This window comes from Argopecten irradians, chromosome 9 (assembly GCF_041381155.1).
Source record: "Argopecten irradians isolate NY chromosome 9, Ai_NY, whole genome shotgun sequence".
In the NCBI taxonomy this organism is placed as follows: domain Eukaryota; kingdom Metazoa; phylum Mollusca; class Bivalvia; order Pectinida; family Pectinidae; genus Argopecten; species Argopecten irradians.
In genome coordinates this window covers 14,842,758-14,864,255 of record NC_091142.1, presented here as the reverse complement: position 1 = coordinate 14,864,255, position 21,498 = coordinate 14,842,758, and the positions used below count along the sequence as shown (strand labels likewise).

The 21,498-nt window shown below is 33.8% G+C and overlaps 3 protein-coding genes across 3 annotated transcripts in view; 1 reads left to right on the top strand and 2 right to left on the bottom strand.

Annotated features, from left to right (window-relative positions):
* Window positions 1-5,805, top strand: part of LOC138330553 (zinc finger protein 91-like) — a 42,565-nt gene extending 36,760 nt beyond the window's left edge. Inside the window, exon 5 of the mRNA XM_069278116.1 lies at window positions 4,260-5,805. Within this exon, the coding sequence (XP_069134217.1) occupies window positions 4,260-5,096 (837 nt within the window). The 3' untranslated portion in view covers window positions 5,097-5,805. The remainder of the gene's footprint in view (window positions 1-4,259) is intronic.
* Window positions 5,806-7,013: 1,208 nt separating this feature from the next.
* On the bottom strand, window positions 7,014-16,459 carry LOC138330552 (monocarboxylate transporter 12-like). The gene is made up of 7 exons (XM_069278114.1): window positions 16,456-16,459; window positions 14,508-14,693; window positions 13,829-13,972; window positions 12,908-13,330; window positions 9,305-9,574; window positions 8,601-8,726; window positions 7,014-7,577 (listed from the first exon to the last, which is right to left on the bottom strand). The coding sequence occupies exons 1-7, from the start codon at window positions 16,457-16,459 to the stop codon at window positions 7,333-7,335; spliced, it is 1,398 nt and encodes a 465-aa protein (XP_069134215.1). The 3' UTR covers window positions 7,014-7,332.
* A 3,296-nt stretch (window positions 16,460-19,755) lies between these two features.
* LOC138330551 (tripartite motif-containing protein 2-like) lies at window positions 19,756-21,375 on the bottom strand. Its single transcript, XM_069278113.1, has one exon. The coding sequence runs from the start codon at window positions 21,373-21,375 to the stop codon at window positions 19,756-19,758; it is 1,620 nt and encodes a 539-aa protein (XP_069134214.1).
* Window positions 21,376-21,498: the final 123 nt, after the last annotated feature.

Below are 21,498 nucleotides of genomic sequence, written 5' to 3'. Positions count from 1 at the left end.
CTTATTTTGAATTCAGTTAGCAGACAGTTATCAATTTGAATAAGGCTGAAATGTGAGCCGTGAGCTCAGAAAAATAATGCATACTTTCTTCTTAACTCATTATTATGCATCAAGTCGAGTATTTTCGGTATATAGTACGGACTACGGCTTTATACCAAATTTTTACTAATTTAGTGCGGATGACGAATCGACAGTACACATACATGTACACGCACGCACACACACGTATATATAAACCTCGAATACGCATACAAGTATTGACAATAATTATTGAGTGCATGGTTGTGTTTGTTTTTGTTAGTCTTGTTTTTTTGTTTTTGCTGTAAGAGAACTTTTTAAGGAAAAAAAACACATTCTAAATATTCCCCAGACATGTCTCTATAAGTTGAAGGCTGCCAAGGTTGGGGCCTTGGGGTCAGCCTTCATATATAAATAATGTCCCCTCGCAGTGGGGCTCACACACGCCACGCACATATTTCATCCCAATCTAAACATCCTTAGGCTTAATTTTAATACATTAGTTTCATTTTATTCTTCGTCTCTAACTACTCTCAGTCCTCAAATAGGTATGCTTATGAAATCCACTTATGTACACATTCATTCATTCATTCATAATTTTCCGTATTTGATTAGTATTTGATTAATGTAGTAAGCCTTTCATTAATCGAAATGAATTTATATTGTAGATCTAGAGTAAGAGGGACCCTCCCATATGAGCAATAGAGCGTTTACACCCCCTCTCCCACACCCAAAGATAATAAATATTATGCCTATGAAAGAGGACGAACCTAATAATGAGTAGAGTTAATATATAACTTTCCAATAGTATGAAATTACCTTATGTGAAGAGATTGCTCAAACTCTCCCCATTTGTTTTTGAAAAAGTTTTAAAGATCTGTTTTTTTCTCTCGTTTATTTTATTGTCATAGTGTTGGCAAAAAAAAATCAAACATGCTACGAAATTTGGAATGGAATCTTTCATACGACAATAGTATATATGCTGTTTTAACAAAATAAGAAAAAGATTTAACTATTTGATTTCCCCGAATGATATCTTGATCGTTTAAATTATAGTAAGGCTGTTTGTTGTTGTTTTCGTTGTAACAAGCAATAAAATGTTCAAATAATCTTTACGCATAAGAAAATAGCGTAAACAAATATTTTGGTTCCCTGTTACAAAATGTACAATGTTTGTTATTGAATAGCTTCATTGTTACTTACACATCATTTGTGGTAGAAATTCTCTGATTAATTTTATATTGAAAAGTTTGTAGTTTTGTTTCCATTGAATAGTTAAATGCATTTACATACACATCACACCAATTAAAATCATCACTAATATCAAAATCAGATTTCCATTTGTCTTGACTAATTGGTTTTTGAACATGATGTTCAATAAATTTCCAGTAGATAAACTTCCAGTCAGTTTTACACAATAAAAGTGAAATAATATCTATTTTCCTGGATGGTATTACAGTTTCATTACGTTCAACAGAATCTCGATAAACTTGTTTTCCAATGTCTGTCTATTTTATTTACTATGGCATAGAACTGAATAAAATCTAAATAAGGAATAGTATCCATATCATGAAATTCTCTTACTGTACCATTTTGAAATAAATCACCAAATGTACTAAGACTGTGTTGCCCTTTCAATATGTTACAAAACTTCATCTTTTTAATCGGAACAAAATTGACGAAGCTTTTACCTATGTATTCTGCAAGGGTATCAGGATCACTTTGTTTTTCTGATAAAGCTGCTATCATATCATTCCAAAAAGGGTTTTTTATTTGTTTTCCTTCTTCTTTCATTTTACTACTGTCAAGCTCATATAACAAATCAATTTTAAATGGCAATAGTTTCTTTAGTAAGGTTTTCAGGTTTTTCCTAGTATCTTCAAATATTCTCCTGTTCCATTTCACTTTGAATTATTTAATAAAAGATAAAATATGAGTAATGTTTAAACCTCCACTTTCCTTACACGCAATAAGAGTTTAATTTTTTTTCAGACTTAAAATTCCATATGAAACCAAACAAAATTTTGTTTAACTTAGTAATAAAAGATTTAGACGGGTTTGGAAGCGTCGAAAACAGATGTACAAATTTGGGTAATGTTAGTGTTTTTATGATAGTGATACACCCAATTTAAAGTTAGATCTCGACAAGTCCAGTATCTTAGAAACGTCCAATTAAAGTTAGGTCTCGACAAGTCCAGTATCTTAGAAGTTTGTTTTTCTGACAGAGTTTGTCAATCTGATTGAAATACAGATCCTTATTATCACTACGTTTGATATGAGGATCTGACAATATCCCATTAGGGGTCACGTCAGGATGACCTTTGGAAATGGCCAATCAAATTGGGACTGCCAGAATCTTGACTGGGGACGAACTAGTTTGAAAAGGCTGTCCGAATTATTTTCGTGTACGTAGTCATCTCGCCCTAAGTGCACAACAATGCTCAATGTGTATGCTTACTTGGGCGAAATGGCGTTAATCATTGACGTAGAAATGTGTAGAACATGTATTTGATCTGGAGTACACGTGGTAAAAGGTCATCCGAACGTGACCCCATATGGGATATTGTCAGATCCTATAATTATAAGGATTTGTATTTCAATCAGATTGAGAGTTTGTTATCATAATTTATTTGTGCCATGTTTTCAAGATTTAATGCGATACTATACCCAACAACTTAAAATGTGCAGAAGACCAGTTTATATATTCAATTCAGGGCATATACTGCCATTGGAATATTTCTTAAGAGAACATAAAAGCACTGATCATAACTTAAAACAATTCTAAGAGGCCCCATGGGCTACATTCCATTATATCTGTTGAAATGCTTCTTAACCTGACATTGAATTTCGGATTGATAATTGTAAGTTGGAATGAGGTATGAGCAACTATTTACTGATGGAGGAGAAAGTAAGGCGAGTGTAAGATTTTTCATAGGCTACCATAAGGGATTTCAGAATAGACGGCTCAAGTGAACAAACCACAGTATAACAACGGATAAAAACAAGAGCACTGTTTGATTTGGTTATAATCACACATCGTAAGATTTTTAAGTTATAAGTGCCGCATTTTTCATACTCACGAATCAAGAAGAGCTTTTAATATTTAATTTATCGATATTATTTTTTATTACAGTACTTACAATTCGTAGGTTTTAATTTTAAAAGTACAATTAGGAGCTGAAAATTATGTTAGTCAGTACTGCCAAAAATCATTGTATCTACATGTCAAGTGCGGTGAAATGAGTACACACGGACGGACCATCAAGTCAAGTTATCGTCTATAATTTCATTTCACATTTTTCGCATAAGACATAAAACCAAGAAGTTAACAGCGCATAAATTTTGTTATAACCAATGTTTATGAAGCATCATACATGTTTGCCGTCATTTAAATGATTTTCACAGCTGAATTCATCAAACCTGATAGTTTTCATTATATAACTGAATACAAAAATATGTCAAAAGTTTCGCCCAAGTACGGCACATATAACTTTAACATTATACATTGATGACGTGATTGATAACGTGCAACTCAATATTAATTTTATAAAACAATATAAATTTATATATTATAGTAATGATTTAATAAAACATCAAACAGCATTACAGTTCAAGAAACTGGTTTGGACAATGAAATACTAGTAATTACAGTGTATCAATCACCGAAAATAATTAGCATTTCTTGTATATTCTTAAACTATCAAGCCAAATATATATATGTTTTTATAATCTTTCAGACTACGAGCTAAAGAACCATGTAGTATCAAATACAAATTAATATTCATACATGTATTATACAAAGATACTTTTCTCATAAGTAGGACCCTGTGATCATTAAATTGGTCATACAAAAAGAAATAATGAAATACATTTTTTACAGGAAATAGCGACAGGATGGTGATAAAACCATATTAAGTTTGAATAAGTCGGCATTTGACGAACTGCATCCATGACGAAGTCCTGCATGTATACAATGTAATATAAAATGTTTTGTTTCCAAATCAGTTGCTAATCGGTCTTTTGTTTCGTTTCAGTTCTTTCTATGGAGCAGTACCGAAAAGGAGAAAATCTGGCATCAGTTTCTTTTCTGTTAGAAAGCATTGCCTGCAGTCGAGGAATACTTATAAGCTATATACGATTTTTGAGTGAATCTTTCGCCTTCTTCGAAATCGCATGCAGTTCTTGCAAATGACACCGGTAGTAAATATGACTGATAGAGTAAATAGATATTTAAAAATTGATCAAAAGCTCAAAAAGTTATGCTGAATAATTATACTTTTATGCGTGAAAATCTAGAATGTTCCATGATGTCAGACGATGGAATTTGTGCCTTTAAAACAAAAGCAAAATGTGATAAGGATATTTCTGGAAATGATAAACTAATTGAAAATATGCGATTACATACCAGTGAAACTGGTGATGAGGTGTTTGCACGGAGTAAAGACTTGTCGACACATGCAAGGAAACATAGCGGAAAGAAACCATGCAAGTGTGAATTCTGTGGTAAGGCGTTCCCTAAGCGGGATGAATTATCAATACATGTTAGAATACATACAGGAGAGAAACCGTTCAAGTGTGGACTCTGTGGTAAGGAGTTTTCTCATAGACGTACCCTATCAGCCCACGTAAGAATACACACAGGTGAGAAACAGTTCAAGTGTGAAATTTGCGGTAAGGAATTTAATCAGAGCAGTCATCTGACTGAACACGCCAGGATACACACGGGAGAGAAACCATTCAAGTGTGACATCTGTGGTAAAGACTTTTCACACAGAAAGGTACTGTTGGCTCATGTTAGGATACATACAGGGGATAAACCGTTCAAGTGTGACATTTGTGACAAGGCATTTTCGTGGAGTGGTGACCTAAATAGACATGCTCGAATACACACGGGGGATAAACCATTCAAGTGTGACCTTTGCGGTAAGGAGTTTGCCCGAAGTGGTGACCTGTCCAGACACGCCAGAGGTCACGCCGGGGAGAAACCATGCACGTGTGACCTCTGTGGTAAGGGATTTACACGGATTGGAGATCTATCTAAACACTATGCTGAAATCCATAATAACTGTAGTAGATAACCCAATTAATAGTGACTTTAATTTGTAGTAAGTCATTATTATTTTCCATAGCACACGCAGTGGCCTAGTGATTAAGATGTCTCGACATGTTACCAGAAGCTTAAAAACCACCTACTTTTTGGTCACGAGTTCGAATCCTATGTGGGACAGTTGGCAGGTATTGACCGCTGGTCGGAGTTTTTTCTCCGAGTTATTCGAATATCCTCCATCTTTGAAAGTTCCCTGAAGGTATAGTCTAGATGTAGGAAACATAAAAATAAAATAGTCATATATGCATCATTCGTCCGTCGATATCCGCCTTGCGCCGTGCGCCACCAGTAAACGTTTCCTGTGCTAAGCTTCTTCAAAGTGGGATTGAGTTGAAACGTGCCGGATATGATCATGACATGGTCCTGACAAAATGTTGGTTTTTTTCGGGTCGATCCATTTGAAATCACATTTTGAACTTATCCTCAAGTTCCACCAGTGCGATCTTGCTGAGACTGAAAATGGAAATTATCCTGATATGGTCCCGAACAAATATTGTTATTTTTGCGGTTGTTCCCAAATCCAGTGTTTTCTACATTGTATGTGACTGCTGCCAAGGTTGTCAGATGACCGTTAATGCCCTTGGGCCTCTTCTTGTTGGAATCTTTGTTTTGTAATGTGTTTTGAGTTCTAGAGTTATTACTTTTATAATCAAACGTTGCAATAAATGGATTGAAATGTGTTATTGCTTTGTTGTCATATCGTGTTGTAATATCAACTTTGGAACCGGAAAACAGTTAGGATATGGCACAGTGGTGTGAGCTGCAGGTGTGATTGGCTAGGCGATTGATTGATGTTGCAGATCGCGAGTTTCGAGCCCAGATTGGGCACAAATCTTTAAACTGTCTTCCTTGGTCATTTGATAATGTGTGTCCGAGATATAGATAATTATTCTCTAGCAAATGCTTATCATGTTTATCAAACTCTAGTTAGTTACGTTTCAAATTAACTGGAGATTCATGGTTTGGGAAACTCTACCCAATAAACATGTAGACGAACAGGAAAAAACTCATAACGGTATCCCTGTCGCGTGCCTCGGTCAGGAATCGAAACTGGACCTGTTGTGAAGAACATTATTACAATACAATTGCCGGTGATGGACGGATATATATTCCGGAATAGTGCAGAATAACATACAAAGACGACGTTGAAATTCCGGATACACACATAATGGTCAATAAAATATATATTCGAGAAAAACATATAACATCCCTCACCAAACAAAACATGGTCCCTAATGTTGAAATAAAACCATCAAGTGAGTAGAAGAAAATTATAAATAGGAATGCATATCAAAAATAAGAAGTACACTACATGCCTAGTGACATGCCTAGGAATTATTCAACATTATTGGTGTGGTAATTGCATCAATTCAATTTCTTTATGTTCATAGATATTGCAACTTCGCTAGCCAAAGATATTAAGTCCAATTCTCTTCCTACTACCCTTGGCATATCTCACTTCAGAACAGGTGTTATTGCTTTCAAATTCTGATTGGATGCGGCTAGGTTCAGGCGACCAATGAAAACGTAGCTTTGATATGTCAACAAAACTGAAATGAAGTATAGTGACCTTCATTTGTATAATGAGGCATCAGGCATGTCATACCTGTCAACATCAAATCCTAGCGAAGTTATATTACTATAAATTTAATCAACTTCTGCATGAAACAAAAAAACTTGTGTTCGAACTTACTAATAAACAAATGACTCGCACACATGTTCATCTTTGATATTTTGAATCTGTCGCAAACAACAGACGTTTTTCATAGGGCGCTGCCATTTTTTCAACCATACAACAATGATACAAGCTTTTTGATTGGTTGCTTATTACGTAAATGGAAGGGGCGCAACTGCGGTGATCCAGCAGGTGGCGCAGTGCTGGACCACCCGTTCTGAAGTGAGATATGCCAAGGAGAAGAGAAAGAGAATCGGACTAATACCTTGGCTAGCGAAGTTGATATATTGAAGCTAGGGAAAAGGTTGAAAATCCAGATATATATTGGTAAAACGAGAAATAACATGTACTATAGACTATAATTACACACAAATCTCTTATTATTACATGAAATGGTCAAGCTACAAGTATTATGAGTTTCACGCAAACGTCACCATAATTGAAAAAAATACTGATATTTCAAGAGTGATTGCATTAACGATCACGCTGATTTGATGAATATAATGTATGAATATTATATGAATAATTAATGTTAAATATAACCATGTGACACTACATATACGGATGGCGTCCATTTGAAAGACAAAGTTTTCACATTTTCCGATTTCTTAACCTCATCGACATTGAGCGTAATAGATAGGTTGGTATTGGCGGTACGCCTGTTTTCCCATGTCGCTATATACCGCAGTGGTAGACAGATTAAGCCACCAAGTCCCAGAGTGATGCCGCCGAAATAGAAGGCGAGATTGTAATGGCCGCTGATATCGGAGAGGATGCCTGTAAATGATATTATTTATGTAATTACAAACTTGATAAATTTATAATTACGCATATTTAAATATCAACTGATTACTACTGATGTACATGTAGTTAATAAATACTGAAAATAAATTCGATGAAATTAAAAAAGAACGTGATTACAATATCAAGTGGTTTCTACATTAATGCAAGGAATTATCCTCATCTACGTCTTTGGTTAATTAGTGGTTACACAACGCAACAAATTGATGGTTTTATAATTGATATTTTCATGCTTTAAGAAAAACTAAAAAAGCTCGAACATCGACAAGAAAATAATTTCAGAAATGAAATTTTGACATGTTCAATAAAGCTATACATATTGATATCAATTATCACGTACTTTAGATCATTGTAAGCCAACTTGTTTTCGCCTGCGAATTTCGTAAAACATTACTACAGAAGTTCTGAACAGAACTCTAAACATTTGTATTTATTATGAACTTCCGTGATTATTTTTTATTGAAAATTTGTAGTTAAGAATTCCTTAAATTAAAAAAAATATATGTTGATCGCTGTGTTTAGAACCTTGGACGTAGATTCAGCTGTACATTCGATGTACACTGCGCTATATAACGCCAAAAAATGTCTGTTTAGGTTTTCATTGGCAAAACAAATAGATTCGGTAGGCCGAGAGGTATTTCATTCTAAAATAATGGCCGGAACCAGAGTGTGAGACCGAAATCCCGACTTTTATTTTTTTTTCGTAGAAAGTGGAAAAAAATTAGGGTCAGGGGTAAAAAATTAGGGTCGGTTGGGTAACCCTAAACAATAAGTAAATTTGATTAGGTTCTATTCCGTCTTTGTATATTACATAGTTATCTCCCTTGAGGGAAGGTATACTTGATTATGATGTTATTATTTTGTGATCGAAACTTACGTCATTTTCTCCGAAAAGCATTACATTGTGTATGTTACGCTTGCAAATACGTCACGTCACCATTGATACCTACTCGCAAGGACAGATAACTCATGAACATGCAAATACGGAATTAATACTACCTGCTATTGGTGAGCCCACAAATGTTGAAATCCCCATGCTAAGTCCGACCAATCCGAAGGCACTATTGAGTCTGTGTACTCCTAGTAGTTCCGCAATCAGTATACTTCTCAGGAGAAAGAAGATGGCTGTAAAATGGATCAATCATGCATGGTCAGTATGCAAGTGTCAATCTGTAAAATAAACATACTACTGTAGCATCAAGTTGCATGTTACATTCTCAATCAAGTAATATTCCGTATCTTAGCCATACTAGCAAATATGTATAACAGTCAAACCTGTCCTCCTCGTAGAAAAAAAGTTTTTGGTTATGTCTCTACAGAGGTATAGTGGTAACTTTGACCATCAATGACCTATTTTGTATTTGCATATTATAGAGTTATTGGTAGGCATTGATTATCACGTCAATTGTTTGCTAGTGTGACGTCATATTATTCAGAGAAAGCTACGAGAGTTTAGTTCACAAAATAATGACGTCACAATGGATACCTACCCGCAAGGGAGGTAACTCTGTAATATCCAAAGACGGAATATCACTGGCCAAATTAGAAAGGTTTTAGTTTACAAAGGTGGTAGCTACTGTAGTTTTTACAGTACATGTACATCATATCGATAACAGTAAAATTATTTCCTTATTTATTTCTCTTTTTATGTTTTTGTTGTTTTGTTGTTGTTTTTTTTGATAAAAAATGTTTTCGTATCTTACCCATTACGGCACCGAATAAAAGAGCATATGCTGCTAGGCTTGTAAGGTTCGTATAAAAAGGTGCAAAACAGGTAGTCAATCCACCAATCAGTAAGGCGGAATTGTTAATTATCAAACAATTGGCCCATGGCTTGTCTGCTATGTAGCCAATCACAACGCGTGTTACAGTATTGGACACGCCCATGAGTAATATGAGGAAAGCTCCTTCTTCAGTTGTCAAATGGACGTCAGCAGCTAAGACGGGTAGAAAATTTGATGGAACATAAAATCCTGAAAAAAGGTGAATGTATTTGTAAAAAAAAGATAAGTTTTGTTATTTGTCATCAAAGCTGGTTTATGGTAGATAAAAAAACTTACCTCATTATTATGTGAAAATTACAAAAACTTGGACTTAATAAAATACAATTATAAATTAAAGCCAAAGAACGATGCGATGCTTTTCTTTATAAAGAACCTCTTTCACGAACAATGGAAATTTGCCCACTAACCAATTTTATTAAAACTAAATGTTACATGTAGCAACATTAATGCAAACCCTTGAAATACGTTTAAAAAAATCAAAAGGTCCCAGGGGCCTGTGCTGTGGCCAAATTAATGTTGTCCAGTATAGGTGTATGACAGGGTTCCCTTTTTGATCCAAAAAGTTATTAAAATAATGTTTTATGTCATAAAACTGTATTATTTTCTGAAGAGTATAAATAATTACATATTATGATCACAAATATGTAGGCAAAATGGGACAAATAAAATTTTGGCTAAATTTTAAGGACAGAAAATATCGAAATTTTGGGTATTATTTTCGGCCATGTCAATTATTAACAATGGTGATTCACCCACTTCCAGTTTGAGTGCACCAAAAATATTTTCTAAAAAGTTGGCTCATTACCTGAAGTAAATATTGTGAAAATTTCAGAAAAATTGTGGACCGGTAAATTTGTCGTTTAAAGGTCTTAATGAGGCAAGGTCTATTTTTAGCAGTATTACACCGTGGTTGCACCACGGCCCTTTTCAATCATAAAATTGAGAAAACAAAGAAACTAATTTCTTAATCTTATTTAATACTCATTAGTTACATTAAATTTAAAGTAATATATGATTTTATAACCTATATATTGTAGAATAATCAAAATATTGAATCACAATAACAAAGTATTTCGGAATTTTTAGGGCATTATCATTCACTTTTCAAGCTAGATGATGATTGCAACTGCATTCTCAGAAATAATATTTTTATTTACAGCTGAAAGGCATATAAAGTAAAATAATAACAAAATCTAGAAAAAAATGGGTGGGAGTAGATTATTATGTAAGAGAATCAAGTTTTTACCAATTTTCACACATCCCGTATATTAGTGCATATATGTATAATGTTGTTGTTTTTCAAAATATTGCGCTTTCAAAGTGTTGGCAATGGCATCAAATCACACCATTACAAGTTTTTTGTTTAAAAAAACATAGACAAATTGATATATGATTTTTTTTCGTTCAAAAATGTATTAATTTTACTATATAAGTATTTCTTAGCAGTTTAATATTTAGATTGTTCAGAACAGTTTGTGATCAATCAACTGAAATTTGATTTCGAGTTTTTTTTTAATTTTCTTTAGAATTTTCATGAATTCCATAAAAGTTAACTAAGAATTTTTTTTTCAGTTAAAAAAATAACAGCATCTTTTATGGTTAATGAAACAGTCAAAAGTTTTTGAGGTCCACAGTTTTATTTTTCATAATTAGCTTTGTGTATCGTAAACACATCATACTATCAATCAAAATGGCATAAGGTTTATCATTTCAGGTAAAAAAATGATTTTATAAGAAATTTGGTTATCACAACATGAATTATACATGTCAGGGGGATCCAAATAAATAAATTTATACGTGACACAAAGCTAAGTAACATAAAGTATATGCAATACACTGCATCTAAATGATTTCCAGTTTGATCAGACACTCTCATTTCCTGTTTGACTGTTTCTCCATTATCTCTGTACGATTAATACCATATCCGCCAATTAAGATTTTTAGAGATGTTTTTGTCCATACGGATTACTTTACATTTACCTATAAAACTCATATAATTCTAAACTCAAAGTCAGTTTATATAGTATTGAATAAAACGGTTACATCGCCACACACTCTTTACCACGGGGATATACACCATGTTCATGTACTGTGATCGAAGCCTTTCTTTTGTGTCTATTACTCAGTAAAGCTGTTTAATTTTCTAATAATATAATAATACTAACATGGAATTCAAATATGATTATTGACAATAAAGATAAATCAAGTTTTGATGATCTACTTACAGGTAACGTCTATTTTCATTATTAAAACTGCTACATTCAGTTAGTTATTTTGCAAATTTAAAGAAGTATTTGCCATTAATGTATCTAAATCTGAAATGATACATCACTGAGTTTCCCGAAAAAAATAAACTTAAAATCTAAAATGATATAATATGTTAAAGTGATGAGATTTACATTTTTTTAGCATGAATCAACATAAATGTTTATCAGAAGTGTTAGCCCTGCAAATAATTGAACTACTGTAGGTTTGTAACATGACCCGTGTAACCTGGTAACTCTTCCCTCTCAAACCATACAGTTACAGAATCCCGTTTTAATCACTCTCTTCACTGTAAATATGCTCTATAATTACAAAATAAATCATTAGAACAGGACATATTAGTGAAGCTACTTCAAATGCAAAACAGCTTATTGTGGTCATAAAACACCCAAATGTTTTGTAATTTTGATTATGTAAAACTTAATTTTTCTACAAAGTATCACTAAATAAATCAATTTGAAGTCATATTAAGCGTTACAGATGAGTATTGGATTATACATTAATGTTTTGCACCGTTAGATTCGTGATAAATGATCCAAAATAAGCATATTCTTAACATTATGTAACGTTACTAAAAATAGACCATGCTATATTATAACCTTTAAACGACAAATTTACCGGTCCACAATTTTTCTGAAATTTTCATAATATTTACTTCAGGTAATGAGCCAACTTTTTAGAAAATATTTTTGGTGCACTCAAACTGAAAATGGGTGAATCACCATTGTTAATTATTGACATGGCCGAAATTTCGATATTTTCTGTCTTTAAAATGAAGCCAAAATTTTATTTGTCACATTTCGCCTTCATATTTGTGATCATAATATGTAACTTTTTATACTCTTCAGAAAATAATACAGTTTTATGACATAAAACATTATTTTTATACCATTTTGGATCAAAAAGGGAACCATGTCATACACCTCTACTGGGCAACATTAATTTGGCCATAGCACAGGCCCCTGGGACCTTTTGAATTTTTTAAACGTATTTCAAGGGTTTGCATTTATATTGCTACATATTACATTTAATTTCAATAAAATTGGTTCGTGGGCAAATTTCCATTGTTCGTGAAAGAGGTCCTTTACATAATAGGGAGTCCGATGGTATTTTACAAAGACACTTGTATATCAATAATACAAATCAAATCTTCAAAGTTGCTTATGAGAAATAAAGTCTTTAATGAAAAAAACCTAATGTACCTAATGGGAGTTTTGAGAATTTTCAGACTGAGTATATATTTTAACGCATACGTACCAAACATCACCAATAGACAAGATGCAGCGTAGAGTATCATAGTGGGACTTTTTAACAATGAAAAATCAAACATAGATTCCGTCGACATACAAAATAGTTTACATGACCCATATGTATTCTTTGAAGTCTCAACTGTGTCACACTTATCGTTAGATATCACTTTGGTTATACTTCGGTTAGAGCGCCCTTTAAGTGGTCGGAAGGTTGCAGAGAAAACTATTCCGTTAAGAGTAATTCCTGATAAAATCCACATAGTTCCTCGCCATAGGTAGGTATCCAGCAGAAAGCTGAACACAGGTGCGAATACAAATGCTCCTATTCCAGCACCACAGACAGCGATACCGGTGGCCAATACTCTTCTCTTCTCAAAATAAACACCAAGCATTACGATGCAGGGTAAGTACAGCAAGCCGAATCCTATACCTATTGAATATGCAAGGATATATATTTAACACAACTATGTAAACTCCATACAAGCATTTTCATCAGCAAACATCGCGAATGCACTTCGACCTTTTTATTATACATTAAAGATGCTCCACCTCCGACATAGAATACACGAAACTCATCATTTGAACTTTATTTTATGTTTAATCCTGTATAAAAATGTCTAATTAAAATAAAAAATATGAAATAATTTAATTTGCTTTTGGTGCATGCGTAATTAGTACTGCATCCCATATAGGGCATATTCTCATGGATTTTTTTCGGGATGCAATTAATTATTTGCAATATTTTCATCTTGAAATAAATTTTTCAATGGAAGTAATGGTGTAAAGTAAGTAACTTTTATAATTGACGAAAAATACCAATTAGTCTGCTCCTCTGCTCATGTATTCAATAGAGGAAAATACTGTTTTTTTCAGCAGTAGAGCATCTTTAATGGTACATTCTGTGTGATATGAAAGGTCCAAGGTATACCTCCTATGATACTGTAAAAGACAATCATAACATTGATGTTCGGTGAGAATGCGGACAAGAAGAACCCCAAACTGGCGATGACTGCTCCGCTTCCACCAACTACCCGGCTCCCATATCTGTTTACCAAGGCACTCACAAAGGGGCCTGTTGGAAAAAAAATTATAAAGATTATAATTTATATTTTATTTATTAGAGTTATTTAAAAAAATATGGACTAAGTGTTGCAGATGGTACAGAAAGCTAATTTTAAAGCGACTAAATATTTTGTTTCCATTTATAAATATCTGAAATATCATAAAGAAAATATACAATATTTCCATGTAGCTGATGCAGTGTGTCACAGAGGAGTATAGAACAGGGTAGATCGGAGTCCTTGTTGATAACGGGGAAAATTCCGTAATATAAAGCTGCCATTTCCTTGAAATGTTCTATTACAAAATGTCTATGTAGTTGGCATTAATGATGAATGATTGACGGCGATGTAAACACACCTATGTATGTAAGGAATATATGGTAGTTGATTTCTGCATTTCACCTATTCGCATTGTTTCTTACGCTACGCGGCTACACACCATTGGAATGTCTGTCATATAATCTTTTTGAACATTGTATTGTTCCCAAGATTATTTAAAACTGAAGGAATACAAAAGGTGTTACAAACAACCTCTCATACACTCACCTATAATGAGGAGAGTTCCTATCAATACAGAATGCAGGAGCTGTGTCTTCCCTTTGCTTTCTCCGAAAGTTTCCAGGAACACCGGGAAGAAAATTCCGAATGTATAGTCAACTCCCTCCACCAACAGATTGATCAGGAAGGATGCTATCGTCACCACCCATCCCCAACCTCCATCAGGGGCTTTCTCTTGTGATTGATGTATAGAAAACAACAATTAAGAGTCATTTTGGATTTATGTTTCCAGTAAACCAGTTTACTTTTTTGCGAGATACAAATTTTCGCGTAATTTTGCGAGAGAGGGCTCGAACTCAAATTTAAATGTTTCGCGAATAGCTATACATGTATGAATATATTGTTTTAAGTAATTGCTGTTGATCCAGGATTAATGTATTTGGGAATATGTTGGGAAAATTGAGGCGCGAAATCTTGAATACGTGAAAATAGATTTATTTACTGTAGTTGATAGGAATGAAATAGGTATCATTGACAAAGTCAATTCGTGGAAGTACATATATTAATGATTAACATAACAAATATAACGCTTTCGTGTTCTTGTTGGCTTGATATAGCTTTAAAAGTTTAAAGCCTTATTAACAGCCAGGATCATTTAAGAGCGTGTCAAGTTAGTTGATGGAGGAAATCCGGAGTACTTGATGAAAGATCACTGGCCAGTGGTCAGTACCTGACAACACAGAGGTGGAGACATTGTGGTAACATGTCAGGACATCTGAACCACTCATCCATCAGAGTGCATGTACATGTGTGTAGCTCTCTCTTATATTACGACGTCATTGCAGCTTATCATGGATTAACAATCAAGCAAAAATGTGAAGAAAAATCATTTTGTATGCTAAAATCATGAAGATGTTGCGGCAAACCATTTTGTTTTTATGTGGGATATATTTTCGCGTTATTCACGAGCTAATAGAATTCGCGGAATTAAATTACCTCGATTCACCTACATGTACAGCAGAGCATTTTATTTGTTAATTGTTAAATTAAATCACCGTGAAAATGTCGGTGGACATGAAAACGGGAAATTAAGTTTCCATGAAAATAAGTTTGTTTACAGTATATTGGCTGGTGAAAACAAACAATACTAAAGGCCTACAAGGAAGTTTAAAAAAAAGGTCACATATACTTTCGAGATTTGGAACTTTTGCTCGTTTTAAGTACCCTGACCTGTTGATGTTTTTTTCATGGTATATTGGTATTTTGTTCATAAAACGAGTGGCAATTATCCCAATTGACAACATATTTCATTTAACGTTGATTGTAATCTTTATGTAAATCTTTATGTAAAACATCATAATTCATAAATAATGAATGTTCGAAAATTTCCTCACACATGAACATTAAATTGCAACAATTATATAAAGATTATACTTTAAATGGCCATGCATGAGTTTCCATCAATATTCTATTGCTTACAATTTCTAAAATTGATTCGTTGTGTTTGCTTATGGTTTCGGTTGAATATCTAGAGTATAAATACATGTAGCTGTATAGATGATAAATTGACAATGTATATACTATTATACGGGATCTGATATAAGTACTCATTTCATTTCAGATTTTAGTCCATGTTTGCGAGCACTGAAGAACAATATTCAAACTTCTATACGATCGAGTTTCATAAAAGTTTGAATATAAAATATTAATTTCAAGATTCTATATAAAATATTAATTTCAAGATTCTTTTGATCATGGATTCAACACCCTATATTTAAAAACGATCATTGTCAGAATATGTTGCAAAATTCCATCGGAGACATTTTATGTTTTTGTTTGTCAATTCATTCTCGAAGCCTGACATCACATCATGGTATACACTGTATGAGATAAGAAAATGTTACGAGTAATGTTTCATTAGAGGTATACAAAAGCATATTACACGAGAAATATCACTGAATATTAGGTGGATCATGTGATAAAGATCTATACTTACCCATTATAGAAACGTAATTATAATGAACCTTCACGTCACGTCATACGCAGAAAAATGTACGAAGAAGAAAACCATTATAAAAAGTCCCGGCCTGGTCCATGTTCCGCTTGTAATGGTACTTACCTGTTCTGCTCCAGTTATTTAGAAAGTCATACCATTGCGTTGCTATACATGTATCTCCCTACACACCTATTGGTTATGAATCGACCTATATTAAATGTACAGATGAGAACTTGACACCATCTTTTTGTGTTTACACAGTATGAGGTAGTTATTCATGCTAATGTTACATATAGGTACCAATCATGGGAACTGCCAGTAAAAAATGAAGGTAAGCGCTTGGGGTATTTCATTTATTTATGGTATTTCATTTATTTATTTTTATTTTTTTTTATCTTATTTAATTTTGATTTTCGTTTTCTTATGTCAATCTCAGATTGTTTTGTTTAATCTTATTTATTTTTTTATTAATGTCAAATTAAAATGACCAAATATAGATAAACTGCATTTTTAAAGTGATAGTATTGTGCATGACATCTTTTTTGTTATTTAGCGGTGTTTCGGAGATGTGTTATCCAATAACGAATAAAATCAATCTGAAATATGATTTATATGAAATGCTATATCAACAACTTCATGAAGGTCTACTTGATTACCGGTGAACATGATTCTGGCGTCTCGAAAAAGAGAGAAAGAGAGAGAGAGAGAGAGAGAAAGAAAAAAGCGTGACTATTATATATACACAATCATATTTTGACCAAAAAATTATAGTACAATATATCATCCACCTTGACTCAATTAAACTGTATCATCTATGATTAGAATATTTTACAAGAGGAACTATTGCTAACATAACGTCTTATTTCTACAAATGTACAGTAAGGACAGTAAGTTATCCGTCGTTTCTTGTCTTTGCTAACAAAATTTTGGCGAATATGCCTTTCAACAAATTAATTTTTGTGTGAAGTCAAATCCTTCTTCCATTAAATTTTGTTTTAAGCTTTAAGTATGACTAATTTATGGGACAACTGAATTAATACAAAATGACACACGTTCACTAATCCAAAACATAGGTTGGACTGAGTGTTATGTAGAAATAAACCTTAACCGGGTAAGTGTTTCGGTGTTAATGTGATTTACGTATTCTACTCTAGTTTCTTTTTATACTAAATCAGTTTCTTACCTGTGAGAATATGACACCATCCAATTGATCATTTAACACAGAAGGAGTTTTCCAGCTTTATTATCATGTAAGGTGTTAGGTTACGGTGACACATTGTAAGATCAAACGAAGCTTATTCTGTATTTGCATATTACAGAGTTATCTGCTCTTGTGGATAGGTATAAATTGTGACGTCATGTGTTTGCGAGCGTAACGTCAGCGTTTTCAGTGAAAACAACGTAAATTTTGCATAGAAAATAATGACGTCACAATGCAAATTTTCCTGCAAGGAAGGTATACATCTGTAAAATGCCTACTGAATATGTTACAGTAATGAGATAAACAAAATCAACAACAAATGTAACTCAAATTTTTTTGACAAATATTTATTTTAGATAAAAGTATCACGTAGAATATTATTATCAAAAAATTGTGCAGTGATAGAAATATCATACCAAAACTGTACTTGTGAAATTATATAGAAATGTTTCGCATTCAATTTTAAGAAATTTTGAAGCATGGATATGGAAATCTGTAACATAGATTTTGTCTATTTGGAAAATTTAAGAATCAATACTTCAAGTAGGAACATTTGTTATGTTTGGTTACCATGGTAGTGGTTTCTTTTTAAAGCATTTAAGAATGCCCTCCTGTAACTGCATCAGGTACTGTATATGTTTTGGTTTAAAACTATCTTTGAATATTATGACATTTGTATCAAACTTCAAATGCAATGAGTATGACATTCAATTTAAACTTGACATTCAAACTAAATGAGTACTAAAATATGTTTTGAATAAATTTAGGATTTCATTGAATGTGAGTGGTTCTTTTTTAATTTTAAACGCAATCCAACTCACAAAATGCACACATTATTTTCTATACAAATGTAGATAAGCAGAAATTCATAATATAAAAATAATTCGTATTCCCTCTTTTCATATTACAGAATTATATCCTTTTCGGTAGGTATCCATTGAGGTGTCATTATTTTGAGCAATTCACGTCTTTTTCTCCAAAACGTATAATGTAACACCCGCAAACACATAACGTTACATTTAAAACACTACCCAAAAGGGCACAAAATCTTCTGTAATATGCAAGTACACAATACAATGTTTGTCTATTTCAAGAGAGAGTTGGTACAACACATGAGGGACAACATATTGGATATAGATGTAACAGAATGAGCACTTTTATTGCAGTTTGTAGGCTTTATGATTAAGTGATTTTTAATAATTATGTTATAAAAATTCATCTATTTTATTTAAAACAGATAAACAAGGCGTATCGTATTACTTTTGCATTTGTGATCTTTTTAATGTATTTGTAGCTGAAAAATAGAATCTGCATCAAAGTCAGTATATTAATTGTTAAAAGAAATGTATTATTTCTTATTGCTTAATTAACACAATACAGTATAAACTCCATTTACGTTTTCATTACAATAATTATATTCAACTATGACTTATATTGATAACTCTTGTTACAACTGTGCTATCATCGCCTTATATCACAGGATAAAATGAAACGCTGTTGACTGCATATTTCAAGTTGTTGTATTTTCTCTTTTAATGACTGTTGAAATGTTTTAAAAACAATGTTGAACCCGGACAGTTTAACGGAAAGTGCATATAATATCATCCTGGTGTTTGTTTACCAAGAATCGCTGGTATGTCCCTCCTAATAATAAAATCCTCTTTTTAAATATATGCACTTCCCAGTTCATCAAAAGGTTGCAACATCTTATATATTTATCATATTGGCAATTATGATACATCATAAATGCTTCATGCATTTGTCACTCATGTTACGATACAACGATCCCGCTGTTAATAAATGTTATTACGTTAAATGCGTTGTCTGTGATTTTTCTTTAGATACTCCGGTTTTCCTCCACCATCAAACCTGGCATGTCCTTACATGACCCTGACTGTTGATTGGACGTTAAACTAAGCGTTGGATCACCAGAATCATATCACATTGATTCAAGAGAAAAGGATAAGGATTAAGCACAGCAATTGCAACATAAACTTTGCAGTTTATTTGCACCGATACAAGCACTAAAATAGCAAGACGACAAAAACCACATTTATCCAAAATGTGACCCTAACCAGAACTATATGTGTTTTTAAGTGTCAGAGTCTGTACTGGAGTCGTTTGACGTTACCACCACCAAAGATCGCCCATATGACACCATCACCGCCTAACCCGACAGCAACCGTGCAGCGTGCGTCTGTGTGAATTTGTCTGAGGAATTTGCCGCTTCCACTTATTACAATCACGTTCCGTCTGTCCCCGTCACCAATGATAAGATTTCCAGCAACGTCAAACACCAATCCACATGGAAAAAACGGCAGCCCTTCCGATTTATATGGTGACTGGAGATTATATGTGACGCCATTGAAGATAAATATTTCTTTCAATTCAGTATCCGTTACAACCACGCGTGGTTTCCCTTGGCCATCATCATGCTTCATATCCAAATCTGCAAAAGCGATATTGTGAGTGACTGGACATTCTGTTATCCTAGCAGGTGAGCACATCGACATTTCACCTTTCCTGGTCATTTGCCCGTTTGCGGTAAACTTGCAGATGGATTTGTTCATTCCTAAAATCACATGACCACTGGCTGTTGCACAGACACATGTGCACTGGGCTGTTTCCGCCTTGCTGGCACGGAATCTGTGAAGAAGTCGACCTGACACGAGCTCTGAGATATTGTTTTTCCAGTCACAGACCCAGAGTGTATTGGTTGATAGGGAGAGACTGATATCGCAGATACCAGTGGTGTGCTTTATCTTCTGAATCACTTTGCAGTTCTTGTCAATCAGTGTTATGTTATCACTATCATAATTGCTTGTCCACGCCTGATCGTCAAGTGTGGGGCATATAGACTTTACATTAAATGGAACCTTCAGATCTCCCACGATCTTGCCTTGACCTAAAAGGCTATATGTATCCTTGTTTAATGGTAGCCGCAGTTTTGGCGAAGCAGCTCTTCTAGGTATCGTGTCCTTCAACGCAGGTTTTCGATACTGCACCGGAGAACGTTTGGGGGTCGTGGATAGGCGTTGACTGTCTGAAGATGAAGCCCTTTCCTGGCCTGACGTTCTGACTATCCCCAATGCCTTCTTAAGATTGTCCGCTGGATTTTGATTAGGGCAAAATGTAGCTGTTCCAAGAGTAGGGTTTACGAGTTGTGTTTTAAGAGAGACGGCATCGCGTTCGGTATCAAAGATTTCTACGCTGGACCCATTCTGAAGAGCTGTTTTGCATTCCCGTACTTTAAGTTTTAACTCCGTGCTATACTTTTCTAATTCATGTTTGTAGTTTTCTAGTAACTTTGCGTTATCTTCTTCCATTTGCTTATAGAGTGACAAAGTCTCACCAGTAAGTACGTCTAACTTGTCTTTCAATTTTTCAGTCTGCATCATCAACTGTTTTGAAAATGTAGCAAACTCTCTTGTGTTTTCTAGAAGTCGTATGTTAGTAGACGATATACGATGCTTAACTTGTACCAGATCGACATTCTCAGATCGGTCGACAAAGTTTTGAATACTTCGTTTCTTTTCTGGAATTATTTCATCTAGGTCACACAGCGGATGGCTTTCGTGAATTGTTGATAGGCATTTTATGCAAGCAAGCTTCTGACATTGTTTGCAATACAGTTCCAGTTGTTTCCCTTTGTGGTAAACACAAGTCGTTTGACCTTTGATCCGTAACGCTGTTTGACCTCCAACAATAGGCGCCGCCATTTCTATTTCAACATTAAACCTGAATTAGTAGTCTTCCATAGAAGTGTTGTTTATACAAATGTACTTAGTCCGTATTGATCAATGCGAGTTTTGCGGCCAGAGAGCCATTCCTCGCCGTATCTT